General features: G+C 45.3%; 1 protein-coding gene across 1 annotated transcript in view; it reads left to right on the top strand.

Annotated features, from left to right (window-relative positions):
• Nucleotides 1-17,500, top strand: part of scfd1 (sec1 family domain containing 1) — a 50,296-nt gene that overhangs the window by 23,126 nt on the left and 9,670 nt on the right. The window contains exons 17-19 of the mRNA XM_078277445.1: nt 8,700-8,779; nt 13,823-13,885; nt 16,937-17,012. Of these exons, the coding sequence (XP_078133571.1) occupies nt 8,700-8,779; nt 13,823-13,885; nt 16,937-17,012 (219 nt within the window). The remainder of the gene's footprint in view (nt 1-8,699; nt 8,780-13,822; nt 13,886-16,936; nt 17,013-17,500) is intronic.

Here is a 17,500-nt window from a genome sequence, read left to right as displayed (position 1 = left end):
TTTGATAAAGGTAACCATAGTAGCATTAAGGCCGTGCATAATGCCGATACAGTGGTGCACCGGCTGGCTGAGCATTCATTCACACACACACACACACACTGCGTCAGCCGTCAAACAGTCCAGCAAAAATGCAGGTCTTTCCATTCACTTTGAATGCCTGCGACAAAAACTTAAGTCTGATTCAACTTATGGAGAAAAATAACCCAATGTTAAGCAGCTATCACCCTCGTCAGTGCGTATCGTGGCTACAAAAAAAGGTCAGCCCTCTAATACTAACCCTGTGAAGTAGAAAGTGAGAGTTGGCAGATGAGGAGCAGTAATATGTGTTTTATGGGATGTGTTAGAGGTTGTATGAGAGCAGAGATGGTTCAGCGGTTGTGGTTTAGTTTGTTGTCCCGCTCTGCCAAAATAATACCTCACACTGAAGAAGACCATTGTGAGTTTTAGGAGAACTTTCTGTGGTTTAGCGATTACTTCCAAGGACAAAACAAAGGACAAAACAGACACTGAGGGAAGCAGAAGATCTGGGGAAATTAAAAACCAAGCACGACAACGCTCCTCATTCTCATCTGAGTAAATCTTTAGTACCGCCAGCGTCGGGGTCAGAAGTCAGGAGCCGGTTACATTCACATTATTACGTTTTAGTTCAGTGTTACAGTTAACAGTTTATGTTAGTGCTGTCAGTTAAACACGTTATTGACGGCGTTACGCGAGATTAACGTTCTTTTTGGCAGAGCAAACTTTGTAGTTTTTTTTCACATGCTGTTGCAACAACTAGAAACGTTAGAAAAACTACAACACCACACCGGATCTAGCTAGACCGGAAACACAACAACAGGCACGCCGCACACACTTGTTTGGGCTTGCGAGCCGGCCAAAGAGCAGCAGGCTAACGTTACGCTTTGAGTGGATGGCGAGCGCGAGACGCTGAAATGGATGCCGATAAGATTCTGAATGGAAAGTTTACTTTTAAAAAGTTGCCAAATGGTTCCATTGACAAGACCAAAGTGATCTGTGTGTTTAGTCATTGTGAACTGAGCTATCATCGCAGCACGTCCAGTCTGAAATACCACTTGACGGCCAAGAACACAGCTGATGGCCAAGTACACAGCTGATGGCCAAGTACACAGCTGATGGCCAAGCATACAGCTGATGGCCAAGCATACAGCTGATGGCCAAGTACACAGCTGATGGCCAAGCATACAGCTGATGGCCAAGTACTCAGCTGATGGCCAAGCATACAGCTGATGGCCAAGTACTCAGCTGATGGCCAAGCACACGGCTGATGGCCAAGCACACGGCTGATGGCCAAGCACGCGGCTGATGGCCAAGCACGCGGCTGATGGCCAAGCACACGGCTGATGGCCAAGCACGCGGCTGATGGCCAAGCACGCGGCTGATGGCCAAGCACGCGGCTGATGGCCAAGCACGCAGCTGACGGCCACCCACACAGCTGATGCCAATTCTCCGCCCCCTCGTCAAAGCCAGGCGACAAAAGCACAAAGCAAGCCGATCCACTTTTCCATGTTGATAAGAGCATTAAAATGAGAAAAAGTAATTGGACAAAAAGAAATCAAGGGACATTTAGAATAGATAAAAATGTGCGATTAATTGCGAGTTAACTATGACATTAATGCGATTAATCACGATTACATATTTTAATCTTTTGACAGCACTAGTTTATGTTAAAATGAGGGACATGCATACCTTTTTTTTATTAGGACAATGCACATTAATCAACATTTCTGTAAATGCGCCAGACAGCTCATTTCCAACTGTAGTCCTAGTTACCCAGCATGCATGTCTTTATGGTGGGAGGAAACCCACGCAAACACAGGGAGAAACATGCAAACTCCAGAAAGAAATCCCCTTCCCGAACCAGCGATCAAACTCTGCAGTGCCAGAAAGGCGAAGCACTGCTACTCTGCTCCTCACCACGGGGCTTCTCAGGTGCTGCGAGCAAATCACTCCGCCCAAGTAGCAGAAGTAGCAGTGCTTCACCTTCTCAGAATATAGTTCCCAGTTTGTATACGGTTAGAACATGGCTGTGTGTCATGTGACCTTGTTATTTGTACACGCTGTGACTCTACAAATGCACGTACGGAGATGAGAAGGGTATGTCTGGACTTATCTAACTCTGGGGGATACGGGGAATAAGTCCCAATAAGTCGGCGTGTTCCTTTTAAGTGACACTCCCACCGCCGCGCAACCTCTTGAGATTTGCGTCGTTGGACAGATTCAAACAAACAAAAGTTCACTTAGCGTCTCAGATGACAGACCTCCAGTTCTTCCCTTTGTCCCATGCTCGGCATCTTCACCGACACTCAAACCAAAACAGCACAAGCTGTGGGTTGGCAAACAGTAGAAATGGTTTCTACACATGGTTTCAAGTCAGCTGTGCCCTCATGTCCCCAAAACAACATTACACTGATCAATAGTACGGGCTTTATGAGAAGAATCTTCTTGGCTTTACCATATTCATAATGATTGAATTGAGCCACGATGATGGAACGATGATGATCGAGCCAAAGTTCCTCTCAGAAAACAGACCTGGTTAGTGTCACTGTTGAAAGGAAAACAGCTGGATCAGGTTAAGTTTGGCCAAAAAACTCCTCTCATTCGTTATGAAATGACAGCAACTGTGTTTGCTATTAGTTTGAGCTATTAAATATGTTAGGCACCAGGAGTTCAGTCTTTGCTTTGCTTTTATTTTGACAAAAAGTCTGTGAAGGTTCGCCGTTTTCCAGGTGAGGGTTAAACTTAAAGTCCCAGTGTGTAACGTGTTTAGTTGTTCATTATCAAAACCTGTGCTGCCTGTTCACGACCTTGTCCTTTTTCATGAATATTTACCTCCACCATCAATTCCAAGTATTCCTATTGGCTTGAAATTTGTGTGTGTGTGTGTGTGTGTGTAAGGGACATACAGGACATACTGCTCCACCTGTGTGTGTGTGTGTGTGTGTGTGTGTAAGGGACATACAGGACATACTGCTCCACCTGTGTGTGTGTGTGTGTGTGTGTGTGTGTGTGTGTGTGTGTGTGTGTGTGTGTGTGTGTGTAAGGGACATACAGGACATACTGCTCCACCTTTCATGTTTTCTCTGTCACATGATAAACTCAGCTGCTGCTAACGCTGCTAACGGGTATCGTAGCTTCCCGGCCCCGGCTAGTTTGAAGAAGGAAACATGGAGGACCACACGTATTCAAAATCCAAATGTCAGGAACAGGAGTCTTCTTCTTCTTCGCCCAGAAAAAGAAAAAGGAGATTGAAAAGAGCAAGAGACCGGCTTTTTGAAGCGTGAAGGCTACCGTAGCTGTAATACGTACTTTGAACTGCGTGGAGCGAGAGAGCTGATGATATATGATCTCAACGCTAGACGGGAGACATTCCCACACATGGGACCTTTTATATAAGAGCAACTTAACTTAATGACCTGGGCTACATTCACACTACTTCATTTAGTTTAAAAACGGATATCTTTCGCTTCATTTACTCCTCGCGTCTGCACTACTCTGGCGTTTCCGAGCCCCTAAAACTTAAACATTTTGGTTTGAAAACTCCGGGGTTGCTTTGTAGTCTGGACGGACACAAACGGAGACCTTTGGGAACAATGACGGACGCTAGCGATCCCCTTCTAATTGGGTCTTATCGGTCATGCCGTGTTCTTCCTTTGATTAGTCACGCCCGTACCACGTGACCCTTTCCCCTTTTAACGACAGTACGGCAATGGTTAGTGTTAGTGTTAGGTGCCTTGAAGTCAACAGTCGCAGCGCTGCCTTGAAGGAGACTTTGGGGGCTTAAAACACCATCGAGCGACAAATGATAGCTTTAACATTTCTGTTGGAAAAAAGGATTTGTGACCTAATGATTTCCCATCTAAGCTCCAGCCCACTTTAACCTGAGCAGAGGTCTAGTCAGCCACAATAACTGAGATCCCCCGTGTGGGAGTTCAGAGGCTTTACGTCTACGGAGCGTTTTTAACCAAATCCACTTGCCTTTGAGTTTCATCCTTTCCTGGATATTTTGACAATGTTTGCACGTATCCCTTCATAGTTCTTTTAATTGTATTTTAAAATGTACATAGATTAAAACGCACAAAGAAAAACCGACAACTAGGGATGTCACGAGAACCGATACTACCGACACCTTCCGGTTCTAAAATGACAAAACGCCGACGATGCCCATTTCTTTTTGAAGCACCGTAGGCACCGTTAGCGACGATGCTAGTGTTAGCAGCATCGGTGCTGCGCCTCTTCAGGAACTGATGGGGGCAGTATCCGCTTCAGAGGGTTCCAGTCGATACATTCAGAAGAAGGAGGTCACGAACAAGTGGCCGAGAGTCAACTCTACCCGACCTAAACATCGGCACGTTCACGGTTTAGTTTAGTTTATTTTTTCCGGCCATCTGTAACTCACAACAGTCAATGCCCTGATAACATTCTTTATTCTCTTGGCTTCAAATTACTCACCGTTGTTGGCTACGGCCGCTGAACAAGCTACGCGTTGTAAACAGCCGTGTCGCACTTGCCTGCTCCTCCTGTAACGTTAGCTAGCAGTTAGCAGGGATAGCATGGCGGCGTTAGCCAGGACCAGTTGGGATCACTTTACTGGCTGGGTCTCAATTGTTTCTGCCAGCAACCAACTTGGGTAGCTATATAATTCAATGTAATAATAATAATAATAATAATAATAATAAAATGTCCGGCGTCCCTAGTAGCCGTGATAAATTAGCCTGAAGCTAATGCTTAGCTACCTGTTCAGGAGGAAATTAGCCAACTCTGCGTCCTTTTGGGCTCTAAGCTGTCTCCATCTTTCAGATACATCTCCAATATTTACCCGGGGTTTGTTACGTCTCTGGTCACGCAGCTGTTAGAAACACTGTTGTTGTTTTTGCACACAGTACCTTTTTGAAAAGATGCCTGGAAGTCTGGAATAAGTCTGCGGGACACTAGTTGTTGCACTATGACCATTAATTGCACTTCATGATGTTGTTCTATGCTCTATTGCACATGTTTTGTATGTCTTCAAATATTTTAATAAGGAAGTTTTTACCGTATCGAAATCAGCATCGAGAATCGTGTTATTTTACCGGTATTGGCACCGAATGTTTGGTATCGTAACATTCCCAGTCCACACCAAACACACCCAACCCCCCCCTGCTGTTACCTGATGACTCTGGTTAATAGAAAACTTTCCACGGAGAAGTCAACAGGGTTTCAACACTTCCCGAAGTCTAGTAAGTGTGAATCAGTGAACCTTCCCCCAAACCTCCAGAAGACGTCCGTTAATGGATTTAAAGTCCAGGCCTCCTGCTGCCGCTGTGGGCCCAGAGTTCTGCTTTCTGCACCTGCAAATAACTTACGCAGATCTATCTCAATTATTCAGTGAGTCATCATTTAACATCGGTAATACGGCCAAGATTTGAAAGCAGTAATCGCTGCCCATTAATAATGCCGTTGAGCCTAGTCAATAACAACTATTGGTGGTTGTCAGTGACATCATTGTTGGGACAGAGAGGCTTTCATACGGCGAAATATTTCTCAGCTTTTTCCTCCGTTTAGTTTTTACTTGCTTTACTTCATCCTCCACTGCATCAATCCTTTTTTCAGCTTGTTTATCGAGACAGAGAGGCAGGCGTGCAGCAAAGGTTTTGCAGCGATGCCGTGACTCTCGGCGTCTGTTCAGACTCGTCCTCGGTTTCCTCAGCTGACGGATCATGTGACAAGTTTCCCCTCTTCCAAGAAAAGATCCTCACTTTTTATTTCATCCCTCTTTCATCCACCTGAGAGATGGATCATCTCAGGATTACCCCTTCACCCTTTCTGCCGCTTTCTCTCTCTCTCTCTCTCTCTCTCTCTCTCTGTCTGTCTCTCTCTCTCTCTCTGTCTGTCTCTCTCTCTGTCTGTCTCTCTGTCTCTGTCTCTCTCGCTCTCCGTCTCTCTGCGTCTCTCTCTCTCTCTCCCTTCCTCTCTCTCTCTGTCTCTCTCCGTCTCTCTCTATCTCGCTCACTCTCTCTCTGTCCCTCTGTCTCTCTCTCCCTCTCTCTCTCTCTCTGTCTCTCTCTCTCTCTGTCTCTCTCTCCCTCTCTCTCTCTCTCCATCTCTCTCTCTCTCTGTCTCTCTCTCTTCCTGTCATCTGTGGTCATCCCTCTCCCTCTGCGACCAGCTCTTGGCCTCCTGTCTGTTTCCTTTCTCTTCTTCCTCTCCTTCCTTTGATCTCCCCCCTCCCCCCCCCCCCTCTCTCACCCTTTCCTCCCTCCCCTCGCTCGGCTGCCTAGTCTCTGCTCAAGTTTCTGACTGATGTGGGATTTCAGTCCTGCAAAAACACTCTGAGACCGTCTATCTGAATTATGTTGCACTGATACAGCGGTCACACACTAAGACTGTTTCTTAGAGTCAATGTAAAGTTAATGTCAGATTAGATAGACTTTATTAATGTCAGTGCTATAGACGCAACATATAAGACACACAGCACACATACATACAAGACATAATAATAAGTTAATTAATGTAAGTTAAAGTGTGTCGCTAATGTGAGCGGTAAGAACTTTACGTGGCGTTGAAGGTCTTAAAATCTCTGAAAACGGGTCTCCTGCACGAACCCTGACAGACATATATTGTGCATCCCTAATATTTAACATTGTTATACATTATTGTATTACACAATTGTCAACCAATTCTAGAAACACTGAGAAATTAAAGAATAAATAAAAAATGACTAACGGCTACATTAACATCAGGAATGACCACGCTCTGCTGGACAGTTATTTCTTAATCACACAAAGCATCGTTTTTTGCATTACATGTTCTGTAAAGGCCCTGACACACCAACCCGACAGCTGACCGTCGGACTGATCAGTCGGCTCCCCAAAAAGGTCCAAAAAGTGCCTCAGAACACGCCGAAGAGACGCCGACTTGAGCGTACGTTCTGCGCAAACCCGTCACGTCCGATAACGGCGGCCTCGTTCGAAATAAATCTCATATTTTACGAAAATAGTTAGAGATAGTAAGAGAGAAATAGGTTGTACAGTTGCTGAATCTGTCTTCATTTCAGATCAACAAAGGTCAGTTTAACAGAGCTTCCTCTTATTTTGAGAGGCTGTTCGTCACTCATCCTGCCCGCCACTTCCAGGTTAGCTCTCCACCAATCAGATTGGTCATTGAGTCCGACTGCCCGCCCTCTGACCCAGCATGTCGGGTCGGCCCAAATGAAGGCCGACGGCCCCTCTGACGGACGACGACATGAACACCGCGAACTGACTCGAGTCACGACCTCGCCAGACTGTCAGACGGCCGACTATCGGGTTGGTGTGTCAGGGCCATTAAAAGAAGTTTTGGTAACATTTTACTTGACGGTATCTACATAAGAGTGTCATGACACTGTCATGAACACATGACACTGTCATGACACAATAACTCTAACCCTAACCATAACTTGTCATGACAAAAACCAAATGAAACTTACTAAAAGTAGAGTTATAAACGTTTATGACTTGTTCATGACAGTGTTATGAACATGTCACTCTTATGTCACTCTTATGTCACTCTTATGTCACTACATTATGTATCTACATGTCACTCTTATGTAGATACCTTCAAGTAAAGTGTAACTGAAGTTTTCGTATCGGACAACATGTATAGTATGTATATGTATGTACAATATACAAGTATAGCAGATACAGATAGCAGCTTTTTCAAAGATTATTTTTGGGCTTTAATGGACAGGACAGCTATGTGAGAAAGGGAAGAGAGAGAGGGGGGGGAAGACATGCAGACATCATCAAAGGTCGGACTCAAACCCTGGACCTCTGTGTCGAGGCATAAACCTCTCAGTATATGTGCGCCTGCTCTACCCACTGAGCCAACCCGGCCACACTGTTTACTGTTTTTACAACTCACATTATTAACTCCGCTAACACTTGAAGGTATCTACATAAGAGTGACACTGTCATGAACGTGTCATAAACATTAAGTGTCATTCAGTTTTTGTCATGACAAGTTAGAGTTGGGGTTCATGTGTTCATGACTGTGTCATGTCACTCTTATGTAGATACCTTCATGTGAAGTGTTACCTTGACTTTAAATGACATGGTGACAGTTATTCCCAGCTTATATGCAGCTTTTCGAGACACTGAACTCCTAGTTCTTGCGATTTAAAAGATTCTCAGGTTTTAATATAACAACTACACAATTACTTGCTTATCCCGAGACGGAATAGCATAAAAAGAAGGTGAATAATATCTCATTTTCTGTGCAAACTGGGAGTGGTAAAAGTCTTAAATTCCCAACTGTTCACAGCGCTCTATAATAACCAGTGGTGTAGTCTACGGGACACGCAGGAATACGCAGTATACCCACTAAGAAAGCTCCAGGATTTCCATATACCCTCTTAAAAATGCCCATTGACACGTAACTACATACTTTGCATTGTGATTTTGATATATTTTCAATTGTCATCTGTGTTTTTCTTCTTCACATAGGCTGAATAAAGGTATTTCCACCGTAAATTGTCCCAAAAGGCCCATTCTGGCCCATATATACAGTATAGGCCCATACATATACAGTACAGTATACTCACTACAATACATTGGACGACACCACTGATAATAACCGAGATCATTGAGGTTTTTTTCTCAGCTGTCCTTTGTTTTCTTGAGATAATCGTCTGATGTGTGTGTGATTGTTGCTGTGTGTTTCAGTCGGACTTGGAGCAATATAAGACGGCTCTGCTGGACGCCGGCTGTGACCTTTCACCTCTCAACTACATCAAACAGTGGAAGTAAGTCTGTTATCCAACCACAGCTTTTAGTTACTGACCGGTTTGGGTCATTTGAGCCTCCTAGGGTTTCATTTTAGTCTGTTCACTCTGTAGCTACCCTGGTCATAAAGGAGTCCACACTTCACACCGATGTCCATATTCACCTTTATTCCTTATAGAAGTATGATGGAACGCCGTGAAAACGTGTTCGCCTGGTAGACCAGCAGTACAGTAAACAAAAACAGGAGCTTAAAGTGTGCATATTATGAAAAAAAATCTCTTTTTCTGGGATTTGGGGAGTTATTTTGTGTCTCTGGTGCTTCTACACGCATACACACTTTGAAAAAAAACCTCCATGCTGTTCTGAGTGAGATACGGTTCCTGAATGTGTCCTGCCTTCAGTCTCCGGGTCAGCTGGTCAACATCTGCACGGCTTTCTACGTCACTAGCTGAGACGAGGGGGCTAGGGGGCTAACTGTTAGCATGCTAGCTCGTTCTCAATGGCAGAACACTGCTACAACACACACTAGTTCACCATAATCTCCAAAAGAACTACTTCCATGTCCCTGTTCTGCAGGTATTCAACACAAAGGTGGAAGTGTTCCCTCGTTTAGAAGAAGTCTCCCAGCTAATCCTGCCTTGTACTGAAGTTGTAGAAACAGCTAGCTAGCTCATGTAGTCCTTACCTAGCTACTGAGCGTGTAGTCTTTACCTAGCTAGCTCATGTAGTCTTTACCTAGCTAGCTCATGTAGTCCTTACCTAGCTACTGAGCATGTAGTCCTTACCTAGCTACTGAGCGCGTAGTCCTTTACCTAGCTACTGAGCGCGTAGTCCTTACCCTAGCTACTGAGCACGTAGTCCTTACCTAGCTACTGAGCGCGTAGTCCTTACCTAGCTACTGAGCATGTAGTCCTTACCTAGCTACTGAGCGTGTAGTCCTTACCTAGCTACTGAGCGTGTAGTCCTTACCTAGCTACTGAGCGTGTAGTCCTTACCTAGCTACTGAGCGTGTAGTCCTTACCTAGCTACTGAGCGTGTAGTTCTTACCTAGCTACTGAGCGCGTAGTCCTTACCTAGCTACTGAGCATGTAGTCCTTACCTAGCTACTGAGCGTGTAGTCCTTACCTAGCTACTGAGCATGTGCGACTGCCAACAAAGATGTTCCAGCAGTGAGAGGTCTCACTCTGTAGCTAAAACAGAGACCTGAACACAGGGTGAAAAGAGGAGCTGCAGCAATGAGCAGTACAACTAAAATATGGTGTTTTCTGAAAATTAAACCATGTAAACCTATTCTGGTACAACCTCTAAATACAATTATGAACCTGAAAATGAGCAGAATATGGCCAATTTAAAAGTTCGCCATTCACGGCCGGCATTTCTCTCCTCTGTTCGCGCTCCCCTCAAACTTCCGGTCTTGTAGTTTACCAAAATAAAACTCGTTCTTACTGAATATTAGGGATGCACCAAATCCAGATTTTTGGGGTTCTGCTGAACCCTGAACCCCCTGGTTGAGATTCTGCTGAGTCCTGAACCCCCTGGTTGAGGTTCTGCTGAACCCTGAACCCCCTGGTTGAGGTTCTGCTGAGTCCTCGTCCCGTCCTCAGTCCATGAACACAGTCAACACATTAATGAAGTAAACAGTGACTGTCCTTCCTTTGCCGTACCTGAAGTTGCTGCATTCTGGCTGCTGTCTGTAGATTCCTTCATGCTCAGCTCGTATTCTTCCAGATGTTTCATACCAGATGTTGTAACAGCGGTGATGTTGTGTATTGTTTAGGGTCCTCGCCACCACCAGACTAATCAGCATTGCAGATTGAACATGTAGCTGGACTTGAATGGCCTTCTTTTGACTGAAAGTACTGCCAAACAACACTTTTTCTGCTCACCAGTTCCATTTCCACTTCCTCTCAGCCTGCTGCATTGAAGCTCCACCTACGTAAACACCTTCCTGTAATCAACGGCGCCGTCATTACGTCGACCAGCGTAGGCAGAAACCAAACCCCGTCAAAAAGCCCAATATTCAGCCGATGCCGAATCCTGGATTCGGTGCATCCCTGCTGAATATACCAAAAGAATAACTGTGTAAAACTGTAACTACCTAACAATCATACAGATCACTTATATTAATTTCCGGTGTTGTCATGGCAATATATATATACACTTTCCAGTAGAGATGTACCGATACCAGTATCAGTATCGCCTCCGATACTGTCTAAAACGCTGGTATCGGTATCAGGAAGTACTGGAGTTAATGCACCGATCAGATACCACGTAATAAAGCCCTGAAGAGAATCTACGTTAAAGTAGTTTATTTATGTTCTTTTCCCGTTATAACTGACTGTCAAACTGGAGAATAACAGAAAGTTCTGGGTGTTCATGTTTCACAAAGACTTTAACCTGAGCCAGACCCACAACAGAGATAGAAATAATATCACATCTATACAGAGATAGTAGTATACAGCTGTTATACATCATATCATCTATACAGAGATAGTAGTATACAGCTGTTATACATCATATCATCTATACAGAGATAGTAGTATACAGCTGTTATACATCATATCATCTATACAGAGATAGTAGTATACAGCTGTTATACATCATATCATCCATACAGAGATAGTAGTATACAGCTGTTATACATCATATCATCTATACAGAGATAGTAGTATACAGCTGTTATACATCATATCATCCATACAGGGATAGTAGTATACAGCTGTTATACATCATATCATCTATACAGAGATAGTAGTATACAGCTGTTATACATCATATCATCTATACAGAGATAGTAGTATACAGCTGTTATACATCATAGCATCCATACAGGGATAGTAGTATACAGCTGTTATACATCATATCATCTATACAGGGATAGTAGTATACAGCTGTTATACATCATAGCATCCATACAGGGATAGTAGTATACAGCTGTTATACATCATATCATCCATACAGGGATAGTAGTATACAGCTGTTATACATCATAGCATCCATACAGGGATAGTAGTATACAGCTGTTATACATCATATCATCTATACAGAGATAGTAGTATACAGCTGTTGTACAGTATCAGGAAAAATGGTATCGGACCATCTCTACTTTCCAGCGTCAGCTACACATATATTCGTGATAGCCACGGCCGAAAACATGACCCAGATTTTCTAATGGGTGCAGTTTTGTTCCGTCCTCCACCAACCGCCATACCACACCGGGAGCGTCTTGCTGCCCGACTCCCAGATTTGATTGTCTCTACAAGAACATCACAGAACAATCAGGTGTTTCTTAAGCTAGTATCTACCTTCCGCTCCAAGCTCTCCTACTCCATGCTTTCTCTTTTCTGGCGTCGTCCTGATAAAAAGGACCTGCAGTTTTGTAGTGATCGACCGATGCTGCTCGTGTGAAAATAGACCTGGCGCCAATCTTTAGCACAGCGGAGAGCCTGGTGGTTATGTTTTTTTTAGGTTATTCGTCCCATTCTTGTCAAAACGATATCTCACAACCACCTGGAGGGAATGTCTTCAAATGTGGCATAAACGTCCACTTTGGTGGTCAAAGGTCAAACATATTTTTGCCCATAACTCAAGAACTCCTACGCTAATTATGCCGACATTTTACACACATGACATACTGACAGGATTAGATGATCAAGTGGTGATATTTTATATCCAAAAGGTCAACTTCACTGTGACATACCGTGTTTTCCGGACTATAAGTCGCTCCGAAGTATAAGTCGCATCAGTCAAAAAATGCGTCATGAAGAGGAAAAAAAAACATATATAAGTCTCACTGGACTATAAGTCACATTTATTTAGACATTTATTTCACAAAATCCAAGACCAAGAACAGACATTTAATCTGGAAAGGCAAGTTATTAAACTACCCAACAGCCCCCAGAACAAGGGGCTGAATACGGTAGGTGTCCTCTACGTTAACGTAACACATTAACAGTTATTAAACTACCCAACAGCCCCCAGAACAAGGGGCTGAATACGATCAGGTGTCCTCTATGTTAACGTAACACATTAACAGTTATTAAACTACCCAACAGCCCCCAGAACAAGGGGCTGAACACGGTAGGTGTCCTCTACGTTAACGTAACACATTAACAGTTATTAAACTACCCAACAGCCCCCAGAACAAGGGGCTGAATACGGTAGGTGTCCTCTATGTAAACGTAACGTAGCAGCACTGTTGACGAGCCTCTCCCAGCAGCACGTTGTTCAAGCACCCATCTGTGGACTCCTTCCTCCAGCTCTGGCCATCTGGATTTCAGCGCGACTAGCTTTCTTTGTTTTCTTCATTGCAGTAAGACTAACCTTTTCTCCAGTCCCTCACAAGTTTCTCTCTCACTCCAAACTCTCCTTCTGCTGCTCGATTACCGTTTTCGGCTGCGTGTTTTACTACCTGCAGTCTCCTGCAGCTTCTTTTCTTTCTCAGTTGTCTTTAGGAGCAGCATATAGTCCTCACGAGCCTAGAACGCCTCTCGCGGCTGTAGACGGTAATGTTTTCAGCATGAAATAACATTTAAAAACATGTTACATTATATATATTTTGATATATAAGTCGCACCTGACTATAAGTCGCAGGACCAGCCAAAGAATGAAAAAAAAGTGTGACTTATAGTCCGGAAAATACGGTAATGTTTCCGGCCGTTATTCAACGTCATAACTCAGAAACAGAAGGGGAGACATTTGGTTGGATGTGTTGGTGACACTGATCTTAAAACTGTGATGATTGTTTAGACTTTCTGTGTGTGAAGCGTCCACATTTTACAACACGTAAAACCTTTTATTAAACTGCTTCAAAGTCTTCATTACATATGTTATTTGACGTAGATTTATAACTGCAACTTGACTGGTTGGCAGAGACAAACAACTACAATTATTTCTGCATTTATCATGTCATTTTTCATTTTTAATAACCTTCGATGAGAGCGGGTTGTCGTCTCTGTTTCTGACACACGTGAAATAATTTCCATGTAATGTCTGGCTAGTAAAACTGACCAAGTGTCACTCAGACGTGTTGAGTCATTCTGGTTTCCTATCATCTTTTACAGGGCGTTTACCAAGATGGCCGCCACCCCGGCCAACTACGGCAACAGTGGAGTCAAACCCATGGGGTAAGTTAGTCACGTGAGAATCTATATCCAACACGTTCCACCTCAGGGATTGCTCGGGTGCTGCCAGAAATTCTACCCTGGAAATCCAGAGTTCTCGCGAGAGCACAATTGTAATTAGCTCAGCGAGTCAGTCTGGCATTGAGTAATGATGCTCATTAGCTATGACTTGTAGCCGAGCTGCACCAATCACATCAGTGTATCTGATATAGGCGGGCCAGAGGCCAGCTAAACAGATGACAACAGTCTAATCTACCAGTTAGCTCCTCTGGTAGCTAAGAGTCTAATCTACCAGTTAGCTCCTCTGGTAGCTAAGAGTCTAATTTACCAGTTAGCTCCTCTGGTAGCTAACAGTTTAATCTACCAGTTAGCTCCTCTGGTAGCTAAGAGTCTAATTTACCAGTTAGCTTCTCTGGTAGCTAACAGTTTAATCTACCAGTTAGCTCCTCTGGTAGCTAAGAGTTTAATCTACCAGTTAGCTCCTCTGGTAGCTAACAGTTTAATCTACCAGTTAGCTCCTCTGGTAGCTAACTGTTTAATCTACCAGTTAGCTCCTCTGGTAGCTAAGCGTTTGGGGCTCTGGATACTTCACCCCGTGTATTGTTGTGATTGGTCGTAGTGTTATCCAATAGCGTGCAGTGAGATTTTCAAACGCATGCTTGGTGCCGCCCCTCGAGTTGGGCCATTTTCATTACTCATTGCCAGACCCTTAATCTTTCGGATTTGGGTCTGGATTTCCAGGCTAGGGAAAGTCCGCCAGATGTGCGTCCCCTTCCTCTGTCTCTGTGTTGGGGTTCTAACCTCCGGCTGATTTCTGAGGACTCTGGTTAACTGCTCCTCAGATCTCTGCAGGGTAAATCCAGACAGCTATCTAGACTATCTGTCCAATCTGAGGTTTCTGTCGCACGACTAAAAAACTTTTGAACGTCCACATGTTCCACCAAAACAAGCTCCTTCCTGAGACTATTTAGCAGAGGCACCGTGGCTCCGTCCGGAGCTTAGCCCCGCCCACGACGATTGTGATTGGTTTAAAGAAATGCCAATAAACCAGAGCAGGTTTTACTCCCATCCAGGAATGCTGGGTGGACTAGACAGACCTTCCTCCACAGCGCTGTGGAGGAAGGTCTGGACATGCAAGACTAGTGACATGAGAAATGTTTTTAAATGGTTTTGTGACACATTTTGCTTTCGGTATTCATGAAATAAATCAATAAGAATGGTTCAAACTCCAGATATGAACTGAAAGCAGCTCTGTTCAGTCTGAGTCATAATTAGAGGTTTAGGTCCCGTTCACGTTCACAGAGCTTTCTGCAACAGTTTTCTGCTGATATTTTTGGTTTCTTTAGCGATGTCCCAACCTTTTCATGATATGTTAATTGTGCCGTGATGACGATGTTTGGTGCAGTTCTCACCTTTTAATCACTTTTCTTTAGGTTTTGACGCCTTTATGCAAAGCAATTTAAAAAACATGGGTTCATGTTTTCAGACTACCAGTCTAACCCTTTCCTCCTCTCCTTCTCTTCCTACTTATTTACTCCCTCCCCTCCCTCTCTTCCTCCCTCCCTCCTTGTTTCCTCTCTCCTCCTCCCTCCCTCCCCGTTTCCTTCCTCTTCTCCTCCTCCTCCCTCCCTCCCTCCTTGTTTCCTTCCTCTTCTCCTCCTAACCTCCTCCCTCCCTCCTTGTTTCCCTTACTCCTATCCTCCTCCCTCCCTTCTTGTTTCCTTCCTCCTATCCTCCTCCCTCCCTCCGTCCTTGTTTCCTTCCTCCTATCCTCCCTCCCTCCCTCCTTGTTTCCTTCCTCCTCTCCTCCTCCCTCCTTGTTTCCTCTCTCCTATCCTCCTCCCTCCCTCCTTGTTTCCTCTCTCCTATCCTCCTCCCTCCCTCCTTGTTTCCTTCCTCCTATCCTCCTCCCTCCCTCCTTGTTTCCTTCCTCCTCTCCTCCTCCCTCCCTCCTTGTTTCCTCTCTCCTATCCTCCTCCCTCCCTCCTTGTTTCCTCTCTCCTATCCTCCTCCCTCCCTCCTTGTTTCCTTCCTCCTATCCTCCTCCCTCCCTCCTTGTTTCCTTCCTCCTCTCCTCCTCCCTCCCTCCTTGTTTCCTCTCTCCTATCCTCCTCCCTCCCTCCTTGTTTCCTCTCTCCTATCCTCCTCCCTCCCTCCTTGTTTCCTTTCTCCTATCCTCCTCCCTCCCTCCGTCCTTGTTTCCTTCCTCCTATCCTCCCTCCCTCCCTCCTTGTTTCCTTCCTCCTATCCTCCTCCCTCCCTCCTTGTTTCCTCTCTCCTATCCTCCTCCCTCCCTCCTTGTTTCCTTCCTCCTATCCTCCTCCCTCCCTCCTTGTTTCCTCTCTCCTATCCTCCTCCCTCCCTCCTTGTTTCCTCTCTCCTATCCTCCCTCCCTCCCTCCTTGTTTCCTTCTCCTATCCTCCTCCCTCCCTCCTTGTTTCCTTCCTCTTCTCCTCCTCCCTCCCTCCCTCCTTGTTTCCTTCCTCCTATCCTCCCTCCCTCCCTCCCTCCTTGTTTCCTTCCTCCTATCCTCCTCCCCCCCTCCTTGTTTCCTTCCTCTTCTCCTCCTCCCTCCCTCCCTCCTTGTTTCCTCTCTCCTATCCTCCCTCCCTCCCTCCTTGTTTCCTTCCTCCTATCCTCCTCCCTCCCTCCTTGTTTCCTCTCTCCCTCCCTCCTTGTCCTCTCTCCTCCTCCCTCCCTTGTCCTCTCCTCTCTCCTCCCTCCTCCTTGTTTCCTCCTCCTCTCCTCCTCCCTCCCTCCTTGTTTCCTTCCCTCCTCTCCTCCCTCCCTCCCTTGTTTCCCTCCTCCTCTCCTCTCCCTCCCTCCTTGCTCCCTCCTCTCCCTCTCCTTGTCTCCTCCCTCCCTCCCTCCTTGTTTCCTCTCTCCTATCCCTCCTCCCTCCCTCTTTGTTTCCTTCCTCTTCTCCTCCTCCCTCCCTCCCTCCTCTCCTCCTCCCTCCCTCCCTCCTTGTTTCCTCTCTCCTATCCTCCTCCCTCCCTCCCTTCCTCCCTCCCTCCTTGTTTCCTCCCTCCTCTCCTCCTCCTTCCCCTGCAGCCTGTTCTCCAGAGTGATGAACTCCGGCTCCCAGTTCGTCATGGAGGGAGTGAAGAACCTGGTGCTCAAACAACATGTGAGTCAAACTCTCTACTGTTCAGCATCACACCGGTTCATCCAAACATCGTCGGAACCCAACAAACCTGCACGTATTAAAGTAATCAGTGGCCGACAAACCAACCGAAATATTCCTAATCTTCTCCAATATTTTTAAAAACCTCACTGGAGCCAGACCTTAGAATGATTCTTTTTGGATGTTTTGAGGCATCTAATAAACTGATTGCAACAACACCGCTTTGTCTCTTATGGACTAACGGGCCAGCTACATTGCACGCATAACGTAAGCGGAGCGGATGCTCCAACGCTACGCTGCCACTATCCTGGAGGTAACTGCCTCCATCTAGCCTAGCTTAGCACAGATCCTGGAGGTAACTGGCTCCATCTAGCCTAGCTTAGCACAGATCCTGGAGGTAACTGGCTCCATCTAGCCTAGCTTAGCACAGATCCTGGAGGTAACTGGCTCCATCTAGCCTAGCTTAGCACAGATCCTGGAGGTAACTGGCT

This window comes from Sander vitreus, chromosome 20, assembly GCF_031162955.1.
Source record: "Sander vitreus isolate 19-12246 chromosome 20, sanVit1, whole genome shotgun sequence".
Classification (NCBI taxonomy): Eukaryota; Metazoa; Chordata; class Actinopteri; order Perciformes; family Percidae; genus Sander; species Sander vitreus.
Note: the sequence above shows the minus strand (reverse complement) of the source record. Positions and strands in the feature narration are given on the sequence as shown.